Here is an 18,680-nt window from a genome sequence, read left to right as displayed (position 1 = left end):
TAAATAAACTAGATTTTTTTTCGGCGTGAGATATCGAAAGTGTGGCGTGTGAGCGTGTGAAGACAGTCAAATGCGTGTGTCTCACGCTCAATGCGTGAGAATTGGCAACCCTGTAAGTGGGCGGAGTTGAACAGAAAGACTGTCTTATTTATTTATTTATTTTAAAAACAACAAAGCCTATTTCAAGAAAAAGTTTACAAATGCCAGTGTCATTTTTGATGTTCCGGTTAAAATACATGTCAATAAAGTGAGTATTGGCAGAACTGGTAGTCATTTTCCTGTTATAGGGGCGGGGGATCAGCCTCTGCTGAAAGTAACTAAAAGTAATCTAACTTAGTTACTTTTAAAAGCAAGTAGTCAGTAACTTAACTGAGCTACTTTTTAAAGAAGTAGTCAGTAGTCAGTAGTCGGATTACTGTTTCAAAGTAACTATGGCAACACTGTCAAAGACACAAAAACACACACTATAAAACAGAAATAAAATACAGTGTACAAGGTCAACGGCTGCAACCTCCACCACTAACTAAACGCCTGCGTAAAAAGGAAAGTCTTTAGCTGTTTTTTAAAAGTATCTACAGTGTCAGCTGATCTTAAATGTGGAGAAAGTGTGTTCCACAGTTTTGGAGCAACCACCTTAAATGCTCGGTCTCCACGAGTCTTTAGACATGAGCGTGGCACAGACAGTAAACTCAGGTTGTTTGACCTGAGTAATCGTGATGAAGTGTAGGGGTGGAGCAGGTCAGCGACATACACAGGAGCTGTGTTGTGTAGTGCTCTGTATGTTAAAGTTAAAATCTTGAACTGGATCCTGAATTCTACAGGAAGCCAGTGTAAGGATTTTAAAATGGGTGTTATGTGAGACCGTCTGCTTGACTTGGTCAGTAACCTCGCTGCAGCGTTTTGAATTATCTGTAAACGACCACGAGCTGATACACTGAGAGATGAAAACAAGGCATTACAGTAGTCTATGCGAGATGAAATAAACGCATGGATCAGCATCTCTAGATCTGCTGTTGAAACCATAGATCTCAGTTTACTGATATTTCTCAAGTGGAAGAAACAGGATCTTGACAGCTGTTTAACATGAGAATCAAATGCTAAAGACTGATCGAAGATAACTCCCAGATTTCGGAGGCTAGTGTGGACAGCAGAGGAAAGAAGTCCAAGATTTTGCTTAATCGTTTGACTAAGCCTATCAGGAGCAATGATCAATACCTCAGTCTTGTTATCATTTAGCTGTAGGAAGTTATTTGAGGTCCATTCTCTGATTGATTGAAGACAATCTAATAGCCTAGACAAACTATGAACCTCACTTGGTTTAAAAGAGAAATAAAGCTGAATATCATCAGCAAATAAATGATAGGAAATATTAAAACTATTTAAAATCTGCCCCAAAGGTAACATATACAAAGAAAACAACAAAGGCCCTAAAACTGAACCCTGTGGAACCCCACAGGTTAATGGGGTTGCCTCAGACGTGCAATTTCCCATCGTAACTGAGAAACTTCTCCCAGTGAGATAAGAAATAAACCAATCAAGTGCTGTTCCAGAAATGCCCACCCAGTCACGTAACCTATTTATCAGTATTTCATGATCAATGGCATCAAACGCAGAACTGAGATCCAGCAGCACCAACACAGAGCAGTCACCAACATCAGCAGACATTAAAAGATCATTTGAGACCCTCAGGAGAGCAGTCTCTGAGCTGTTCTAATATAGCCATTCCTTGTGAATGTAAATAAATTCATTGAAGTTTCATACAAAAGAAGCTGAGTGCACTGCAGTTCTGGAGAGCTGAGTTGACGATGTATAGTGATATAGTGATAGAGTATTGTGATTCATGTAAATCACAATTGAGTGATGTCTGTGGATCACAAACAGGGGAAGTCTATGGACAGGTGATATCTATGGGTTAAAGCAGCTACAAACTGCAAGGGATTTGCGAGATGCATCCAATTGCACAGCCGGAGAGCCAACTGCAGTTCTAGACCTGCAGTTTTAGACCTGCAGTTCTAGACGTGCTGTAGTTTTAGACATGCGCCACCTAGCGGCTCGGAATGTAGCTAACGACAGCCAACTGCAGTTCTAGACCAGCAGTTCCAATGCATGCCGTAGGCTCAGGGGCTTGTATAGTGTAATAATCCATTGTATAAAGAGTTTATTTGTTAAATATGCCCATTGATTCTCAATTGTTTTAGCCAAATCTATAGGCCTAACATTTGACAAGTTTTAAACGATAATGTACACCACATTTTGTATTTAAATAGAAGTAGTATGCCTCATTTTCCCTGTTCTTTTAGGGAGTTTTGATTAATTTTGTCATTTACACACACAGCTTGTCTCCTGAAGATATTTTATTTTTAATTAAACTACTGGATTACTGGCATAGGGTATTTTGTATTAAAAATCAGCAAAAATTGCTTAACCCTTCGGTTTTGTTGACCTCACGTTTTTTACTTTAGTGTTCCCGGTCTTCAGAGACCGGTCTGTTTTAACACACAAAAAAAAATTTCACCACCTTGCAAACATAGGCATAACGTGTGTGTGTCTGTAGGTGTGTGTGTAGGTGTGTCTGTGTGTGTGTGTGTGTCTGTGTGTGTCTGTGTGTGTAGGTGTGTGTGTAGGTGTGTGTGTGTGAGTCTGTGTGTGTTTAGGTGTGTGTGTCTGTGTGTGTGTGTGTGTGTGTGTGTGTTTAGGTGTGTGAGTGAGTGAGAGTGTGTGTGTGTGTCTGTGTGTGTGTGTGTGTGTGTGTGCACGCGCGCATGTGAATTCATGCACATGAGTGGCATGTCACACTCAGATCAGAGTGTGCCTTGCAAACATAGGCATAACATGTGTGTGTGTCTGTGTCTGTAGGTGTGTGTGTAGGTGTGTCTGTGTGTGTAGGTGTGTGTGTGTGTGTGTCTGTGTGTGTTTAGGTGTGTGTGTAGGTGTGTGAGTGAGTGAGTGAGTGAGTGTGTGTGTGTGTGCGTGTGTGTGTGCGAATTCATCACACACATATTAGAGTGTGCCTTGCAAACATAGGCATAACATGTGTGTGTGTCTGTGTCTGTAGGTGTGTGTGTATGTGTGTCTGTGTGTGTGTCTGTGTGTGTAGGTGTGTGTGTGAATTCATCACACTCAGATCAGAGTGTGCCTTGCAAACATAGGCATAACATGTGTGTGTGTCTGTGTCTGTAGGTGTGTGTGTGTGAATTCATCACACTCAGATCAGAGTGTGCCTTGCAAACATAGGCATAACATGTGTGTGTGTCTGTGTCTGTAGGTGTGTGTGTATGTGTGTGTGTCTGTGTGTGTAGGTGTGTGTGTGTGTGTGTGTGAATTCATGCACATGAGTGGCATGTCACACTCAGATCAGAGGGGCCTTGCAAACATAGGCATAACATGTGTGTGTGTGTCTGTGTGTGTAGGTGTGTGTGTGTAGGTGTGTGTGTGTGAGCGAGTGAGTGAGCGAGTGAGTGTCTGTGTGTATAGGTGTGTGTGTGTGTCTGTTTACGTGTGTGTGTAGGTGTGTGTGTGTGTTTAGGTGTCTGTATAGGTGTGCGTGTGTGTGTGTGAGAGAGCGAGTGTGTGTGTGTGTGTGTAGGTGTGTGTCTGTGGGTGTGTGTGTGTCTGTGTGTGTAGGTGTGTGTATGAGTGTGTGTGTGTCTGTGTGTGTAGGTGTGTGTGTAGGTGTGTGTGTGTGAGTGTGTGTGAGTGTGTGTGTGTCTGTGTGTGTAGGTGTGTGTGTGTGAGTGTGTATGGGGATGTTTTCTGTCTCATAGATGAATATATTCTGAATACCCATTTATTTCCTGTGACGGTCACGCTTGACCGGCAACAACACAGATGTAAATCGTTGGTTTAAAACACTCAAAATCCAATGAAAAAGATGATCATCACTTTTATATGTTCCAGTGCATAGTGTGGAGGATGGCATAAGGCCTTGCAGCAATCAGATGTAAAACACAATATTTATGAGTGGTTTAAGTTGTAAATCGGTCAGATTTGACCCGAACACGACAGGAGGGATGCTTTCAGTGAGTAAGCATAGTTTCCAGAATGTTAGGAGTGATTTATTTTACTCGTATACCTTCATTGGCATGCAACTAGCAAATATTATGTGATACTTGGGGTTTTTCGCTCACACGCCACACATCCGATTTCTCACGCCGAAAAAAAATCTAGTTTATTTACCTCTGATCCATATCTATGATTCAATGAGTTACCAGTTCGCTCTGGCGCAAACACTGGCGATCGATCGATCGCAATATAATACTTAATTTTTGTCCATTTTACGTTCGCCACCACCCCCCTGGCAAAAATTTACGTTCGCAGGACTAGCATTTCTCTCAAAGTCGAAGTACAAAGTAGCCATAAAGGTAGCCAGAACTAACGAACCAAGACACACTAACGCTTTCCAGATTCATCCTTCATGACATAAACATTACGATAACCCAAAAATGACCTTCAGACATTATCATGTATCTATCATATATTATTGTTGCTTATAAATATCATTCTTCCATCTGCTCCCGCGACATACTAAAACACTATCTGGATATTACGTTACATACATCTAAAACTACGGCACGTCTAGAACTGCAGGTCTAGAACTGCAGGTCTAAAACTGCGGTTGGCTCTCCGGCTGTGCAATTGGATGATGTAGGGATTTGCAACCAGAGGAGGGTAGGAACGCGTTACATTTACTCAAGTAGCTTTTTGGACAAAAATGTACTTGTAAGGGTAGTTTTAATATGAACGACTTTTACTTTTACTTGAGTAAATATGTGCTGAGAAAAACGCGACTTTTACTCCGTTACAATCGGATTTGCGCCGCGCGCTACCGTTACTTTCGTTTTGTAAATAATTCGTCTTTTCAGTGAGAAGACTGACCAACGTCTCGGCACCCCGAGTATGTGTGACCAATCAAATGAAGCCGGTCAGTCACGTGATCACATACACAAACTTTCTCCACCGGTAACAAGAAAGTAATGTGACAGAAAAACCTACCGAGCATCCCTGGCCTCACATAAAAAGGACAGTTATATAATGCGCTGTCAGTTGTGTCTGCCAAACGTGTGGACATTTCAGCCTACAATAACTCAACATCAAATTTGAGGAAACACGTTGCGATAAGTTTGCCGTATGTATAGTTTTGTGTAATGTTATATCTCTGAGGCATAACGTTTGTATTATGTAATTATTAAATGTAACGCAGTGCAATACTAAAAACCAGTTCACACAGTGTACACACCAGAGACCGTGGTACACACTAGCAATATACGATGATTAAGTTTGCTACAAATTGATTCAGTTGGCGTCAATTTGTAGCTACACGTATTGGCTGACAGTCTCATCAGTTAGTGCCTTTGTGGAACACATTAAAGTTACAAAGGCCTAATAATTAGGAACAAACAAAAATACATATTATTTATAATAAATAATTTTTATATATTATATTTATTTATAATACATTATTTTTATCATTAAAAGTCATTGTTTCCAGTAATTCAATTTCTCATGATGTCATTTATTGACACAAGACAGTACTCATGCATTTACTCACTACTTGATTAGCTTTTAATCAAAGTACGTTTTTACATTTACTCAAGTAAATTTTTGGATGCATACTTTTACTTTTACTTGAGTAACATTTGGTACTTTTACTTGAGTAAAATAGTTGAATACTCTACCCACCTCTGTTTGCAACTAAATAATATTCATGATGGTTTTATTTTAAAATTCTGCTAATCTGTTTTATATTTGGGGTTCCATAAGATGCTCTGCTGTCAAGTGTCCCGTTTTGGCCGGGACAGTCCCGTATTTTACCGCTCTGTCCCGGCGTTGTCCCGTATTTTTATTTTCCCGTATTTGTCCCGTATTTTCAGTTTTCAATTTTTATTTTTTTAAAGCATTCATGTGCCGCTCCAAACAGAATTCTGTCACTAGCCTCGCGAGAACTGCCACCCAGACTACTGCAGGTAGCAGTTCTCGCGAGGCTAGTGACAGAATTCTGTTTAGAGCGACACATGAATGCTTTAAAAAAAAAATTAAAACTCGCGGGTTTAGTGTCGACAGTGGGAGCAAACCTGGAACAACAAATCAGATATGGATTTAACGAGAGAAGGCAGTCCTGCCAAAAAAGCTAAGCGTACGTGTGAGTATCTTGACGAATGGGACAGGGAATTTACTTTCCTAAAGTGGAGCATGAAGGGGCATAGCTACTCATTCTGTAAGATATGTAGCTGTGATTTTAGTGTCTCTCATGGGGGAAGGAACAATGTCCGTCAGCACGAACAATCTGCCAAGCACAAACGCGGGCTAAAGGCACAGAAATATGCCCAGGAGATGTCCCCATTTGTAGCTAGAAATACCACTAGAAAATTAATTTTTTTATTCATTTGTAGTTCAAAACATATTTGGGGTGTTTTTTCTTCACTTTTTGCCACTCCAAAGATGTTTTCGTTTCTCCTACAGCCTGGATTGCAGCTATATGCAAATAACTGATTATGCAAATTAGGCGATGACGTCATACACGGGAAATGTCCCGTATTTTTAAATACAAAACTTGACAGGTATGTAAGATGTAGAGAAATGATAAAAGGATAGTGGTGATAATCTGGTGATAATCTAATATAGATGTAAATATCCTCAAACTAAATATGATCTTATGCACTTTAAGGTCATTGTTTCATTCAAATCCAACATGTTGCAGTACGGACACAAAACAACAAATTTGCACTCTTAATTATTTATGCATCATATGTCATCTGCACTTTTCTGTGAAATTATGTGTAAAGGTGGTAATTTGATTGGTTCTGTTGAAAATGCATTTCCACAAAACACATGCACCCATAAATTAAATGAACAGTTGGGAGAACCCTTTTGGAAAGATTTGGAAAGTGAGCAAGCAATAGTGAATGTTGGATCACTGAAGTCCTGCTTGTCTCTTTCCTGGTAGTTATGTACTGTACAGACCCAGGCCATGTTGAGCACTCCGTAAGGACACTTTCTGACCCCAAACTGCTTGTGGGAACCACCATTCAATACAGCTGCAACCCCGGTTACATACTGCAGGGCGGGGCCACTTTGACGTGCTACGGCCGAGAGCCTGGGACCCCAGTGTGGACGTCCCGCCTGCCACACTGCGTCTGTGAGTTTTGGAAGCAGATTTAATCATTTTAGCTTGGATAATCAAAAAAGATTACTTATTTATTATTTTTGTTACTGTTTCTTCAAATAATCCTTAACCTGGCTCTTAACACTGATGGCAAACCTCCTATATTTATGCCCTTCTCACTTTCTCCTATTCTTTCTCTCTTGCTTTATCATTCTTGCCCTCAACCCCAGCGGAAGAGGCTGTATCCTGTGAAAATCCTGGTCTTCCACACAATGGCTATCAGATCCTGTCTAAGAGGCTGTATCTTCCAGGCGAGTCCCTAAGCTTCATGTGCTACGAGGGCTATGAGCTCATCGGAGAGATCGCCATCAAATGCATCCTTGGAAATCCTTCATTTTGGAGTGGACAATTGCCCCTATGCAGAGGTAAAGTCAATCATTTGCAGTATTGCAGCATATAAATAGTGCTATATTACTGTCCAACTGATTTTCTCTTTTTTTCTCTTTAATCCAATTTTAGCCAATCACGAGTGCTCTGGTAATCATGCTTTAGAAGGCAAGTTCCATTATTGTCATTCCATGTTTGCCAGTAATCATATTAGTCTATTTTTAACATTCCATCAGTCCAGACACCATGTGTTTATTTAATTAGGTACTATTAAGAACCAAAATGGTTTCAGCTCCTTTAGATCTTTCCTAATGTCTCGGGTTTTCTGTTTTTATTTGTCTTTTCCTGATCTGCTGCATTCCTATAGTGGCAGAGGCCACAGCAGAGACGTCTCTGGATGGTGGGAGCACTACTCTGGCCATCTTCATATTAGCACTACTGCTGTCTGTCTTGCTGGGAGGTGCCTACATATACGTCACAAGGTCAGCAAACATCTTTAAGAGCTTCACCATGTCACGCTGCACTGGCTCATTCCATTCCTGTAAATTCTGAAAGGAAAAACACATTGGAAACAGCGTCGTCTGATGGCTTTTGCCTTTCAGAAACCACACTTGAAATGTGCTTAGATTGGTTAGGAAACAAAACTTTTGCATCTGCTCCTTGAATGTGTGTATACTTTACCTGAAATGCTTTGAAATGCTTTGAAATGTTTCGAGAGAATCAATACACTTCCAATCTGTCCTAAATTAGGTGTCGATATCACCCCAACCTACGCCTGCCTCTCATGTACCCACACCCATATAGCCAGATCACCGTGGAGACCGAGTTTGACAACCCCCTGTATGAGACAGGAGGGGTAAGTAGTGTGAAGAAGCACAATTACTTCCAAATTAAAACTACTTTAAAAGGAAGAGAATCTCTAACATGTATCACTAACAGTATGGAGAACAATTGTACATGAACCCACTTATCTAATCTTGCACATTTTAAGACATCCCTTTGTAACAGCCACTTTTGAAATATGAAATGTACTTTTGAATGCTAGTTGAGCAGCAGAGTTTGTATGTTCCTGTATTGGAGAGTGAGACATTTTTGTTTTTGTATTCCACAGGACACCAGAGAGTATGAGGTGTCAATATGAGGAGAGCTGTTGCTACAAATGAAATTCTCTGTAAGCCTTGAAAGGAAGTGATGTAAATATATCCTGACAATTCCACTGCTGCTCCACCTCTCCAACCTCCCGAATCTGAAGGATGAAATACAGCCAAATCAGGGATATGAGAGAGAGAGAGAGAGAGAGAGAGAGAGAGAGATAGAGACAGAGAGAGAGAGAGAGAGAGAGAGAGAGAGAGAGAGAGAAAGGACAGGGATGGGAGTTTGCCAGATGAAAGCTGTGTAGCAGGGGTTGGAGGGGAGGTGAATCATCGAAAAAGTGACTGTGGTTTTAACATGTGATTTGAACATTGTGCACTTATGGCAGGAGGTTCTTGGTCAGCAACATGTGAAAAGGTGCACGTGCATACATACAGGCACACGTGCACAAGTGCATACATACAGGCACACGTGCGCAAGTGCATACATACAGGCACACGTGCGCAAGTGCATGTGTGAATGCATGTGCGTGTGTGTACTGGAACAGAATGAAATATTTATGGATTCAGGAGAGAGCAATAGACGGCTAGTGGTAAGGCAGACTGTCTGCAAGCGTCTGTAACACGGAGTAACGAAGATCCCTGCAGCAGAGTAACTGCTGCTCAGTTTCACCCTATGAGACATGTGGACATTGTGTGTCTGTGTGTCAGTGGCCTGACTTCCTGTCTGCTGTCATTTCTAAGGCTTTGTACTCAAACCAGTTTGTAGTGCAGGTTTTAAGGTAGTATATTTCTCATGCCAGTGAAGTCATACAACAGTGAGGAACAGAAGTATTTATTTTGATGTATATGTTATAAGGTTTTCTGATGATTAATGTACATTTGCTTTTGGAATTAAGATAATTTCCCTAAAGAAGTGTTGAAACCATGAAAATAAATCAATGATAGAGTGTTTCTTAACAAACTTGTGGAGACTCTTGTTTTGGTCGGTTAAATCTTGTTTACATGATTGCAGCTATTCGCACTAAAAATTAAGGGCAATTCTCAGAATTTCTCACTTCTGTGACTCTTGATGAAACAGGAATGAAAAGTGGTTTAGTTTCCCACCCACTTCCTGAAGTTGTTTGTATCATAAGTGAGATTGTCGTCATTACCCAAAAAGCATTTTCAAAAAGAACATGAGCAGTATGGATTACTATGAAGACAAAATATGTGTTTGAAACTGTTGCAGATTTCTATGTTAGAGTAAGTTACTAATTTCTTTGCATCTTAAAATCATCATTGCATTTAAACAGGTTTTTAGCCTGATATCATAACACATTTGAGAATTATGAAAACCAAATTCATACAGAATTGGATTTAAACATTTAATCGCTTACATTTTTAGTCGAAGAATTAAATACAAAACAATTGTGTAACTGCTTACATCGCATGGAACAGTTGAACTGTTTCAGGAAGTCTTAGATCGTAAAATGCACTGACGGGCTATTTCACATCAGGTCTTTTCAACTCCAAAGCCTGGAGTGGCATCCAGCGACCCTTTGAGTATCAGTGTGATGAAGGTGCACTTGACTGTCTGTTTTTCTAAATGGAAAAAAACATGACCAGTTTGTCTTACAATTTTGTCTTTTTTTTTTTTTTGTCTCTTTTTTTTTTGTCTATTTTGGTTATAGAATTATTTACTACTTTTTCAAGGTCCTGGATTTTGTCAAGGGTGCTGGAATTTATATTATTTCATTTTTTATTTATTTATTTCTTTATTTATTTATTGAATATTATTTCTTCTTATTTTCATTAATATATTGTCCTAAGCATTTGCTGCCCAATGTAACATGTTACTTATTTTGCCAGATGTAGTTACTAAAGAGTGAGACATTTTAAAATGAAAAAAGAAAAGCTTAGTGGTTAGAACAGGAGAAGTTGGGTTGGTTCCTGATTTTCAGGCCTCAGTTTGCTTTGCTTAGATCAGCGTTGCTGACGGCTTTGGTCTCCAACGGCTTTGCCGAGCACAGGGGTCACGTAGCCAAGTGATGCGGCTGTCCGTGAGACGGGTGGTCATGCTCGTTCTGTGGGTGTCTGGTGTGTGCACAGCCGTCTGGTCGCTGCAGCGTGTGTTCACCTGCCATGGCTGGCTGACCCCTGCCCTGCGGGTGTCTGTCGTGGTTAAAGACACCAACCAGACCCAGTATCACTACAGCCAGGACTCGCCGGTAGTCTTCGTTGGTGGGGTTCCCCGCTCGGGCACCACGCTGATGCGGGCGATGCTCGATGCCCACCCAGACATCCGCTGTGGAGAAGAAACACGGGTGATCCCCAGGCTCCTAGCCCTGCGTCATGGCTGGAGGAGACAGGGCCAGGAACGCTCAGACCTAGAGGAAGAGGGCATCACACAGGAGATGCTGGACTCTGCCACACTGGCCTTCCTGCTGGAGGTTATCGCACGGCACGGTGACCCTGCCCCACTGCTCTGTAATAAGGACCCATTCACCCTGAAGAGCTCTGTTTACCTTTCCAACATCTTTCCCAAGTAAGAGGTTCACCAAAAAGGTTTTAATCTTAAATAGCATCAGAGTAGACATCAAGCTGCTTCTTGTAGCTTGCTTTTCATGTTCTTTGCAAATATGTTTTTACTTTAACTGATTTTATTGCATTTTATTCTGTATTGTTTTTATCCATCGAAGTGCTTCTCTTGAACAAGAGTTATTGTCTCATTCTGTTTATCATCCACTATCATTAATCTGACCTCCCATTTCCTGTAACTGATTTCAGCTCCAAGTTTATACTCATGGTGCGAGATGGCCGGGCTAGTGTGCACTCCATGATCTCCAGGCGGGTGACCATAGCTGGCTTTGACCTTTCCAGCTACAGGGACTGCCTTACCAAATGGAATCATGCTATAGAAGCCATGCTGTTTCAGTGCACAGTGGTTGGAGCTAAACGCTGTCTGACTGTTCACTATGAGAATCTAGTGCTGCAACCACGAACCACAATGGTAAAAGTGCTGCAGTTTCTGGATGTACCATGGCATGAAGGAGTGCTTCACCATGAGGAGGCTATTGGCCAACCTGGAGGAGTTTCCCTGTCTCGGTTTGTCATAATAACATTACAAAATATTACATGCAAACTCATAATGTAATAACACGGGTCACATTAGTTTTTCATTCTTTTTATACAGCTAAAATTTTGTGGAATTTGGGATTCTAAATTCTAAAATCACTTTGCATTGGAGGTCTAAAATTTGATTGTTTGTAAGGATTGCTGTTTCATACATTTATTTCATAGCATTTATTTGTTGGTGCGAAATTAACACAGGTACATTGGTGGTTCTCTTTTGACTCTGTGCTCTCTTTTTTTGACCTTTTCTGCTTTTGCAGAAGTGAACGTTCCACTGATCAGGTTATTAAGCCAGTGAATCTGCAGGCCCTGACCCGCTGGGTGGGCCACATCCCACCTGATCTATTGGCAGACATGCAGAATATTGCTCCAATGCTCAGAAGACTGGGCTACAACCCTGATGCCAATCCGCCTGATTACGGCCAGCCAGATCCTGAAGTGATTCATAATACAGAAAAGGTATGATCATAATGTCAACATGGTGCTTCCCAAAGAATATCTACAGAACTGTTGTATTGTGTATTTATGGAATACAACTTCTGAATGGTCATGTTTCATCACTCATTTCTGAGATTTAATGAATGTTTATTTTAAACATTTCTAGGTGGTAAAGGGACATTTCAAACCTCCTTCAAGTTTGAAAAGACTGTCACAAGAGAGTATGGTTTAATCACATTTACATCTTGGGTTGACCACTTTGTTTACCTTGTAATGCGTGTTGAATTATGCATATAAAGTGTAAACTTTGGTTTCATTCTGCCTTTCTGTCTGATTTCAACAGTTGTGTCCAAAAAAACCAACGAAAGAAGAAATATTATGAATGCACCCATGCATTTTCAATCAGATACTTAATCATATGTGGCCAGTATCAACTGTTGATGACATCACGTGTAGACACACGTAAGGCCTGAGTGGCAGTAAAATTGTTCTGAGTTCTCATAATCAGGGATGCAGGAAGAGGTGTTGAAAAAGACAGTTGCATCAGTCATCAGGAAACACACAATGTATATTATCCATAATGCATTGTGGTCTAAGGGCAGCAGGGTTCAGTGCAGGCCCAAATCAAGCACTAACAGGTGCACATATATATGCATGTATAATATCCATGTCATTTGAAGAACACAAGCCATTTTGATGAATCGTTTTTTGACAATTTTTGATTGATTAATTTGAATTCTCAGAATTGCAATATTATTTATGCTTGGGACATTTATTTATATTGTTCTTGGGTGCCGCTAGTTTGCTCATTATTAGCGATCTGGACTAAGACATTTGCAAAGGTGTGTGTGTGTGTGTGTGTGTGTGTGTGTGTGTGTGTGTGTGTGTGTGTGTGTGTGTGTGTGTGTGTGTGTGTGTGTGTGTTCACCGATAGCCGAAACTGTAGAACATTGAGAATATGTTTTTTGTAGGAAAATCCATGGGTTTTGGTTCATTGATGCGGAACATAAAACATGTTACATGGCTGTATAACAACATCTGCTGAAGGGGTTTGAGCAGCGTTACAGCACACTTCCTGTCTGTGCGCCTCTGTTTGTGCTGGTACACAGTGGAAAGGTGACATTTGATGTGTGATTTCATGTGCTAGTGAAAAACAGTACACCAAGCAACGCAAAACACCAACCCAACAGCATTCTATATATTGTAGTTGCAAGAATAGGCTGGCTTACTTACTGTGCCATGTAAACCATTCAGTTTGGTAGAAGGTTAGGATTATGTCGTTTTATATGTTGTGGTGGAAGGTCCACAAAATATAACATTAAGTTTAAGATTATTCTGTATGTACTATACCCAAGAAGGCATCAATTACCTATTAATAGGTCTTGTTGTCAAAGGGAATATTTTGCAAATATACAAGGTAATTTTGATCATGTATGCCCAGATTTATTACAATGTTCAAAATGATGTTAATGCACATATATGAAAGTGTGCATGGGACTAATAGTAAATACTATCACAATAGCCTTATTTTAGGTTTACTTTTTTGATACCACACATTATAGGCTATACAGCACATAAAATACGGGTTGCCGGCGTATTGACTAAGAGAAGCGAGTCACAGAGGTGTTTTTACTGTATTTGTTTGTTCTTGTATTATTTACGTTCTGACGTTGCTAATATATTACTATTATTACTGATGGAAATCGTACGAATTTTAGCTATATTATTTTAGTTTAGTATTCATATATTAACTACGTTTTACAGGGTTGCCAACTTTTGACGTTCGCTTGGAGTGAGATTTTAAGTTGTTGAGCGGGGGGGGTGGCGAACGTAAAATGGACACAGATTCAGTGTTATATCGCCGGTGGATGGCGCCAGAGCTAGCGAACTAGTAACGTATTGAATCATATATGTGAATCTGAGGTAAATAAACTGGATTTTTTTTTTCGGCGTGAGATATCGGAAGTGTGGCGTGAGAGCGTGTGAAAACGGTCAAATGCGTGTGTCTCACGCTCAATGCGTGAGAGTTGGCAACCCTGGTTTTATTCGAAATAAAATTCTCTCGGTCATCGCACAGTCGAATCCCTCCGCGTCCATTAATCTTCACTTCCGTATTATCCATATGTTTGCTAAAAAAGCATTTTTGTCATAGTTTATTATAGATACTACCATAATGATATTATACAATATACATCATAATATCCTCATTCATTTAATCGTTAAGCTGCACAGTTTATAGTTCGCTGGGCGTAACAGTGGAGGGATACATCGGTGTGTTTATAAATACGTTGGCGGTTTTGCTTTGTCGTCATTCGTTTCCTGACGATACGCAGTAGATGCTCATAGATTCTGCATAACTCCAGGAAAGAACATTTGTTTGTGAGTATACGTTGAATTTTCATTAAAAATGTTCTCATGTTGGTGTTATGCACTGCTTTTTCAAACATATTTTCGTTTAATCAAATTGAGATTAACTTTATCTAACTGGTTAATCTGGCTATCTTTGCGGTTTAGTGTAGTACTAACTAGCTATAATCACAACGTTAATAATTTGAAGTACGTATTTATGAATTGGCTGCATTCCTAGTATAACTAAACCCAATATTACTGTTATCTAGGACATCTAGTTAATTAGCCAACTTGTCTATCTATCTGTCTCTTTTTGCCACTTGGTTTTAATATAACCTCAGCGTCGTCTAGCTGTCGTCAGGTTAGCTTTTTGGCTGGAAGGCTAGCAGCACTTGTTAACTAACGCCTTCTTTGGAGTTGTAAGTTGACTTTGTTTGACTTGTCAGCGTTTTAAAGCAGACATGTTAACGGAAAAATAACTAGCCAACCTAGCTTTTTGTTTGCTTTATTTTGCTTTTCATGTTTTGAGTGAACGGCACACTCGAATTCCAATATAGCTGTCTTGCTAACTAGCTATGTGTTAATACTTCTAATTTGCGAAGCTGAAATGGGAACTAAATACTTAACCCATTGTTGCGTTTAATAATTAACGGATGTATTGTAGTAATTGGAGTATCAACAAGAGTAAAGTTCTAGTCCCAGCAGGCCATTTTATTTGTGTAGTCAATTTTTCGCAAGTCATTTAGCCGCACCTTAAGGGAGGGTTAACAGGAAATGAAGGGTAACTCATTTGTTTTATCTCTTCGATGATATGCCCAACCATATTTGTGTAACTTCTAGGTTTAAATCAGAAAAACTTGGTGAAATTTGGCAAATTGCTAATACAATTCTTTGAAATTGACTGCTACAGCGTAAAGATGCAGATCTTCGTGAAGACCTTGACTGGCAAGACAATTACGCTGGAGGTGGAGCCCAGTGACACCATTGAGAATGTCAAGGCCAAGATTCAGGACAAAGAAGGCATTCCACCTGACCAACAGCGTCTGATCTTTGCTGGCAAGCAGTTGGAAGATGGTCGCACTCTCTCTGACTACAACATCCAGAAAGAGTCCACCCTCCACCTTGTCCTGCGTCTGAGAGGAGGTATGCAGATCTTTGTGAAGACCTTGACTGGCAAGACAATTACGCTGGAGGTGGAGCCCAGTGACACCATTGAGAATGTCAAGGCCAAGATTCAGGACAAAGAAGGCATTCCACCTGACCAACAGCGTCTGATCTTTGCTGGCAAGCAGTTGGAAGATGGTCGCACTCTCTCTGACTACAACATCCAGAAAGAGTCCACCCTCCACCTTGTCCTGCGTCTGAGAGGAGGTATGCAGATCTTTGTGAAGACCTTGACTGGCAAGACAATTACGCTGGAGGTGGAGCCCAGTGACACCATTGAGAATGTCAAGGCCAAGATTCAGGACAAAGAAGGCATTCCACCTGACCAACAGCGTCTGATCTTTGCTGGCAAGCAGTTGGAAGATGGTCGCACCCTCTCTGACTACAACATCCAGAAAGAGTCCACCCTCCACCTTGTCCTGCGTCTCCGTGGAGGCAATTAGTCTGTCCTAGCTCTTAAATGCTTGGAGACCAGTTCCACATTCCTCCTCTTGTTTTAAGTGTTCAATAAAGTTTAAGCATTCTTCAAGTACTCATTTGAATAGTCACTTGTTTAGTACTGGTGGTTTAATTAATGGTGAAATGTTGCTTGGCTTTTTTTGCATTAGTGAGGCAACCAGCTTGAGGATTTGAGGCCTGACATTTTGAAATGTTAACTATGTAATCCTTTGTTTTGCTGCTCCATGCTTCCATATACATGCAAGTAAGATTATTTGCAGATTGAATAATCCATTATATTAACAGCTCGTTTAAATTTCTCATTAAAATGAGATCGCTGTGAACCATTCGTGACCACTTTAATACAATTGTTGCAGTGATGGATGCTGATACTCAAGAATGACCACTAGATGTCACCAAATACGTGAAAACGACGCCATTGTTATTGGTTCAAGGAACACTGCTTCATATTTCCTAAGATTACGGTTATTCTTGGGCATACCTTTACTGAGATCTTAAAATAGGGAATACATACTGCATACTTTTGTAACTGGAGTATTCAAAGTTTTTCTGCAGTGTGCAACACAAGGGAATGAAGAACCAGCCCAGTGAATTTGCCATATAAAGTAGCATTGCTATAAGTGCAACGGAGCAGAATGCCAAGGTAGCCACATTTGCTGAAAAGGAGAAATGGGTAGTATCTGTTCACAGATCGTTAATGACATTTTATGGTGTGTCATTAAAAAGTCAGGAATTGTCCTGGAGGGCCTGGTGTTAGAATGTTCCTTGTTTATTATCTTCAGTTTCAAGTCTAGATTTGTCTTGAATTTTAAATGGTCACATGGAAACTCGCTGTAAAGGTTTCTGATGCGTTCATTTGACTTTACTATTTCAGGTGTGGTTATACACTGCGATTCTCAATAACATAAATATCACTAAGAAATGATACACCCTTTCAAATTAAAGGATGTGACAATTGCACTTTCACTTAAATTGTATTAACTTTTCTATTTGCTCTGTCCTTTCCCCACCACCACAATAAGATATGTGAACAAATGGGGTTTACAGAACTGATGTAGGCCTATAAATACCCATTTGGTCAAATTACATGGAGGATTGGAAATGTCTGCTTTTCCAGGTATCTTTAAATGTCTTACAGAAACATGTAATGTTTAAATGTGCAAATCAATAACCTACAAAAGTCAATACCCTATATAATGCTGTCCTGTGGTGATAGAGAGGTAAAGACTTCCTCCAGAAAAGTGTGAGAATATTTTCATAACTGGTAGTGAAGTCAAAGCAAATGCCTTTGCCTTTACATATGCTTTACCCGTTAAGAAAAAGATGCCCTGACCTATTGATTTCCTTTGGTGCTCACTTATCCCGCAAATAAAAAGGAATACTATGCTTACATGGAGACCACATCCATTTTAAAGGAACTTCGATCAGTCTCTAAAAGACAAGTATCAAGAACGCTGGCATCTGCCAGAGAACACCAGGATTGGCAAATTCGCCACTGGCGCCTTGTGCTCTTCACAGATGAAAGCAGGTTCACACTGAGCACATGTGACAGACGTGACAGAGTCTGGAGATGCCGTGGAGAGCGATCTGCTGCCTGCAACATCCTTCAGCATGACTGGTTTGGCAGTGGGTCAGTAAAGGTGTGGGGTGGCATTTCTTTGGAGGGCCGCACAGCCCTCCATGTGCTCACCAGAGGTAGCCTGACTGCCATTAGGTACCGAGATGAGATTCTCAGACCCCTTGTGAGACCAAATGCTGGTGCGGTTGGCCCTGGGTTCCTCCTAATGCAGAACAATGCTAGACCTCATGTGGCTGGAGTGTGTCAGCAGTTCCTGCAAGATGAAGGCATTGAAGCTATGGACTGGCCCGCCCGTTCCCCAGACCTGAATCCGATTGAGCACATCTGGGACATCATGTCTTGCTCCATCCACAAACGTCACGTTGCACCACAGACTGTCCAGGAGTTGGCGGATGCTTTAGTCCAGGTCTGGGAGGAGATCCCTCAGGAGACCATCCGCCACCTCATCAGGAGCATGCACAGGCATTGTAGGGAGGTCATATAGGCACGTGGAGGCCACACACAATACTGAGCCTCATTTTGACTTGTTTTAAGGACATTACATCAAAGTTGGATCAGCCTGTAGTGTGTGTTTACACTTTAATTTTGTGTGTGGCTCCAAATCCAGGCCTCCATTGGTTAATAAATTTGATTTCCATTGATGATTTTTGTGTGATTTTGTTGTCGGCACATTCAACTTTGTACAGAACAAAGTATTCAATGAGAATATTTCATTCATTCAGATCTAGGATGTTATTTGAGTGTTCCCTTTATTTTTTATTTTTTTTTGAGCAGTGGATTTGATTTAATGGACTGTGACATGACATTGCCAATTATGACAGAAATTAACTGAGGAAACTGGAAGAACTTATCTACACCCTTAGAACTATATACATTCTAAACTAGATATACACCCTTAGAACTATATACATTCTAAACTAGATATACACCCTTAGAACTATATACATTCTAAACTAGATATACACCCTTAGAACTATATACATTCTAAACTAGATAT

General features: G+C 40.5%; 3 protein-coding genes across 7 annotated transcripts in view; all 3 read left to right on the top strand.

Annotated features, from left to right (window-relative positions):
* Positions 1-9,532, top strand: part of sez6l (seizure related 6 homolog (mouse)-like) — a 33,408-nt gene extending 23,876 nt beyond the window's left edge. The window contains exons 12-18 of one of the 3 annotated variants that reach the window (XR_013124304.1): positions 6,944-7,135; positions 7,333-7,527; positions 7,622-7,657; positions 7,857-7,971; positions 8,240-8,345; positions 8,601-8,998; positions 9,047-9,532. Coding sequence is in view for 1 of the 3 variants with exons in the window: in XM_076986624.1 (XP_076842739.1) it covers positions 6,944-7,135; positions 7,333-7,527; positions 7,622-7,657; positions 7,857-7,971; positions 8,240-8,345; positions 8,601-8,630 (674 nt within the window). In the remaining 2 variants the exon portion in view is untranslated. Of the gene's footprint in view, positions 1-6,943; positions 7,136-7,332; positions 7,528-7,621; positions 7,658-7,856; positions 7,972-8,239; positions 8,346-8,600 lie in introns of all 3 variants that reach the window. The other 2 variants (XR_013124303.1, XM_076986624.1) reach the window with 2 other exon arrangements.
* Positions 9,533-9,682: 150 nt separating this feature from the next.
* On the top strand, positions 9,683-14,200 carry tpst2 (tyrosylprotein sulfotransferase 2). 3 transcript variants are annotated; one of them, XM_076986627.1, is made up of 6 exons: positions 9,683-9,825; positions 10,545-11,107; positions 11,350-11,667; positions 11,955-12,153; positions 12,299-12,353; positions 12,476-14,200. In XM_076986627.1, the coding sequence occupies exons 1-6, from the start codon at positions 9,778-9,780 to the stop codon at positions 12,544-12,546; spliced, it is 1,254 nt and encodes a 417-aa protein (XP_076842742.1). In that variant the 5' UTR covers positions 9,683-9,777; the 3' UTR covers positions 12,547-14,200. The 3 variants fall into 3 exon arrangements, with proteins under 3 accessions (XP_076842742.1, XP_076842743.1, XP_076842744.1); XM_076986628.1 differs by having other exon boundaries at positions 9,706-9,825; positions 10,593-11,107; XM_076986629.1 differs by having other exon boundaries at positions 9,716-9,825; positions 10,254-11,107.
* Positions 14,201-14,359: 159 nt separating this feature from the next.
* ubc (ubiquitin C) lies at positions 14,360-16,177 on the top strand. The gene is made up of 2 exons (XM_076986630.1): positions 14,360-14,511; positions 15,392-16,177. Exon 2 carries the CDS (start codon positions 15,399-15,401, stop codon positions 16,086-16,088), a length of 690 nt encoding a protein of 229 aa, XP_076842745.1. The 5' UTR covers positions 14,360-14,511; positions 15,392-15,398; the 3' UTR covers positions 16,089-16,177.
* Positions 16,178-18,680: the final 2,503 nt, after the last annotated feature.

The sequence above is a fragment of the Brachyhypopomus gauderio genome, unplaced genomic scaffold (assembly GCF_052324685.1).
Source record: "Brachyhypopomus gauderio isolate BG-103 unplaced genomic scaffold, BGAUD_0.2 sc47, whole genome shotgun sequence".
Taxonomy (NCBI): Eukaryota; Metazoa; Chordata; class Actinopteri; order Gymnotiformes; family Hypopomidae; genus Brachyhypopomus; species Brachyhypopomus gauderio.
The sequence above is the reverse complement of the archived record's forward strand: the minus strand, read 5'-3'. Positions and strand labels throughout refer to the sequence as shown.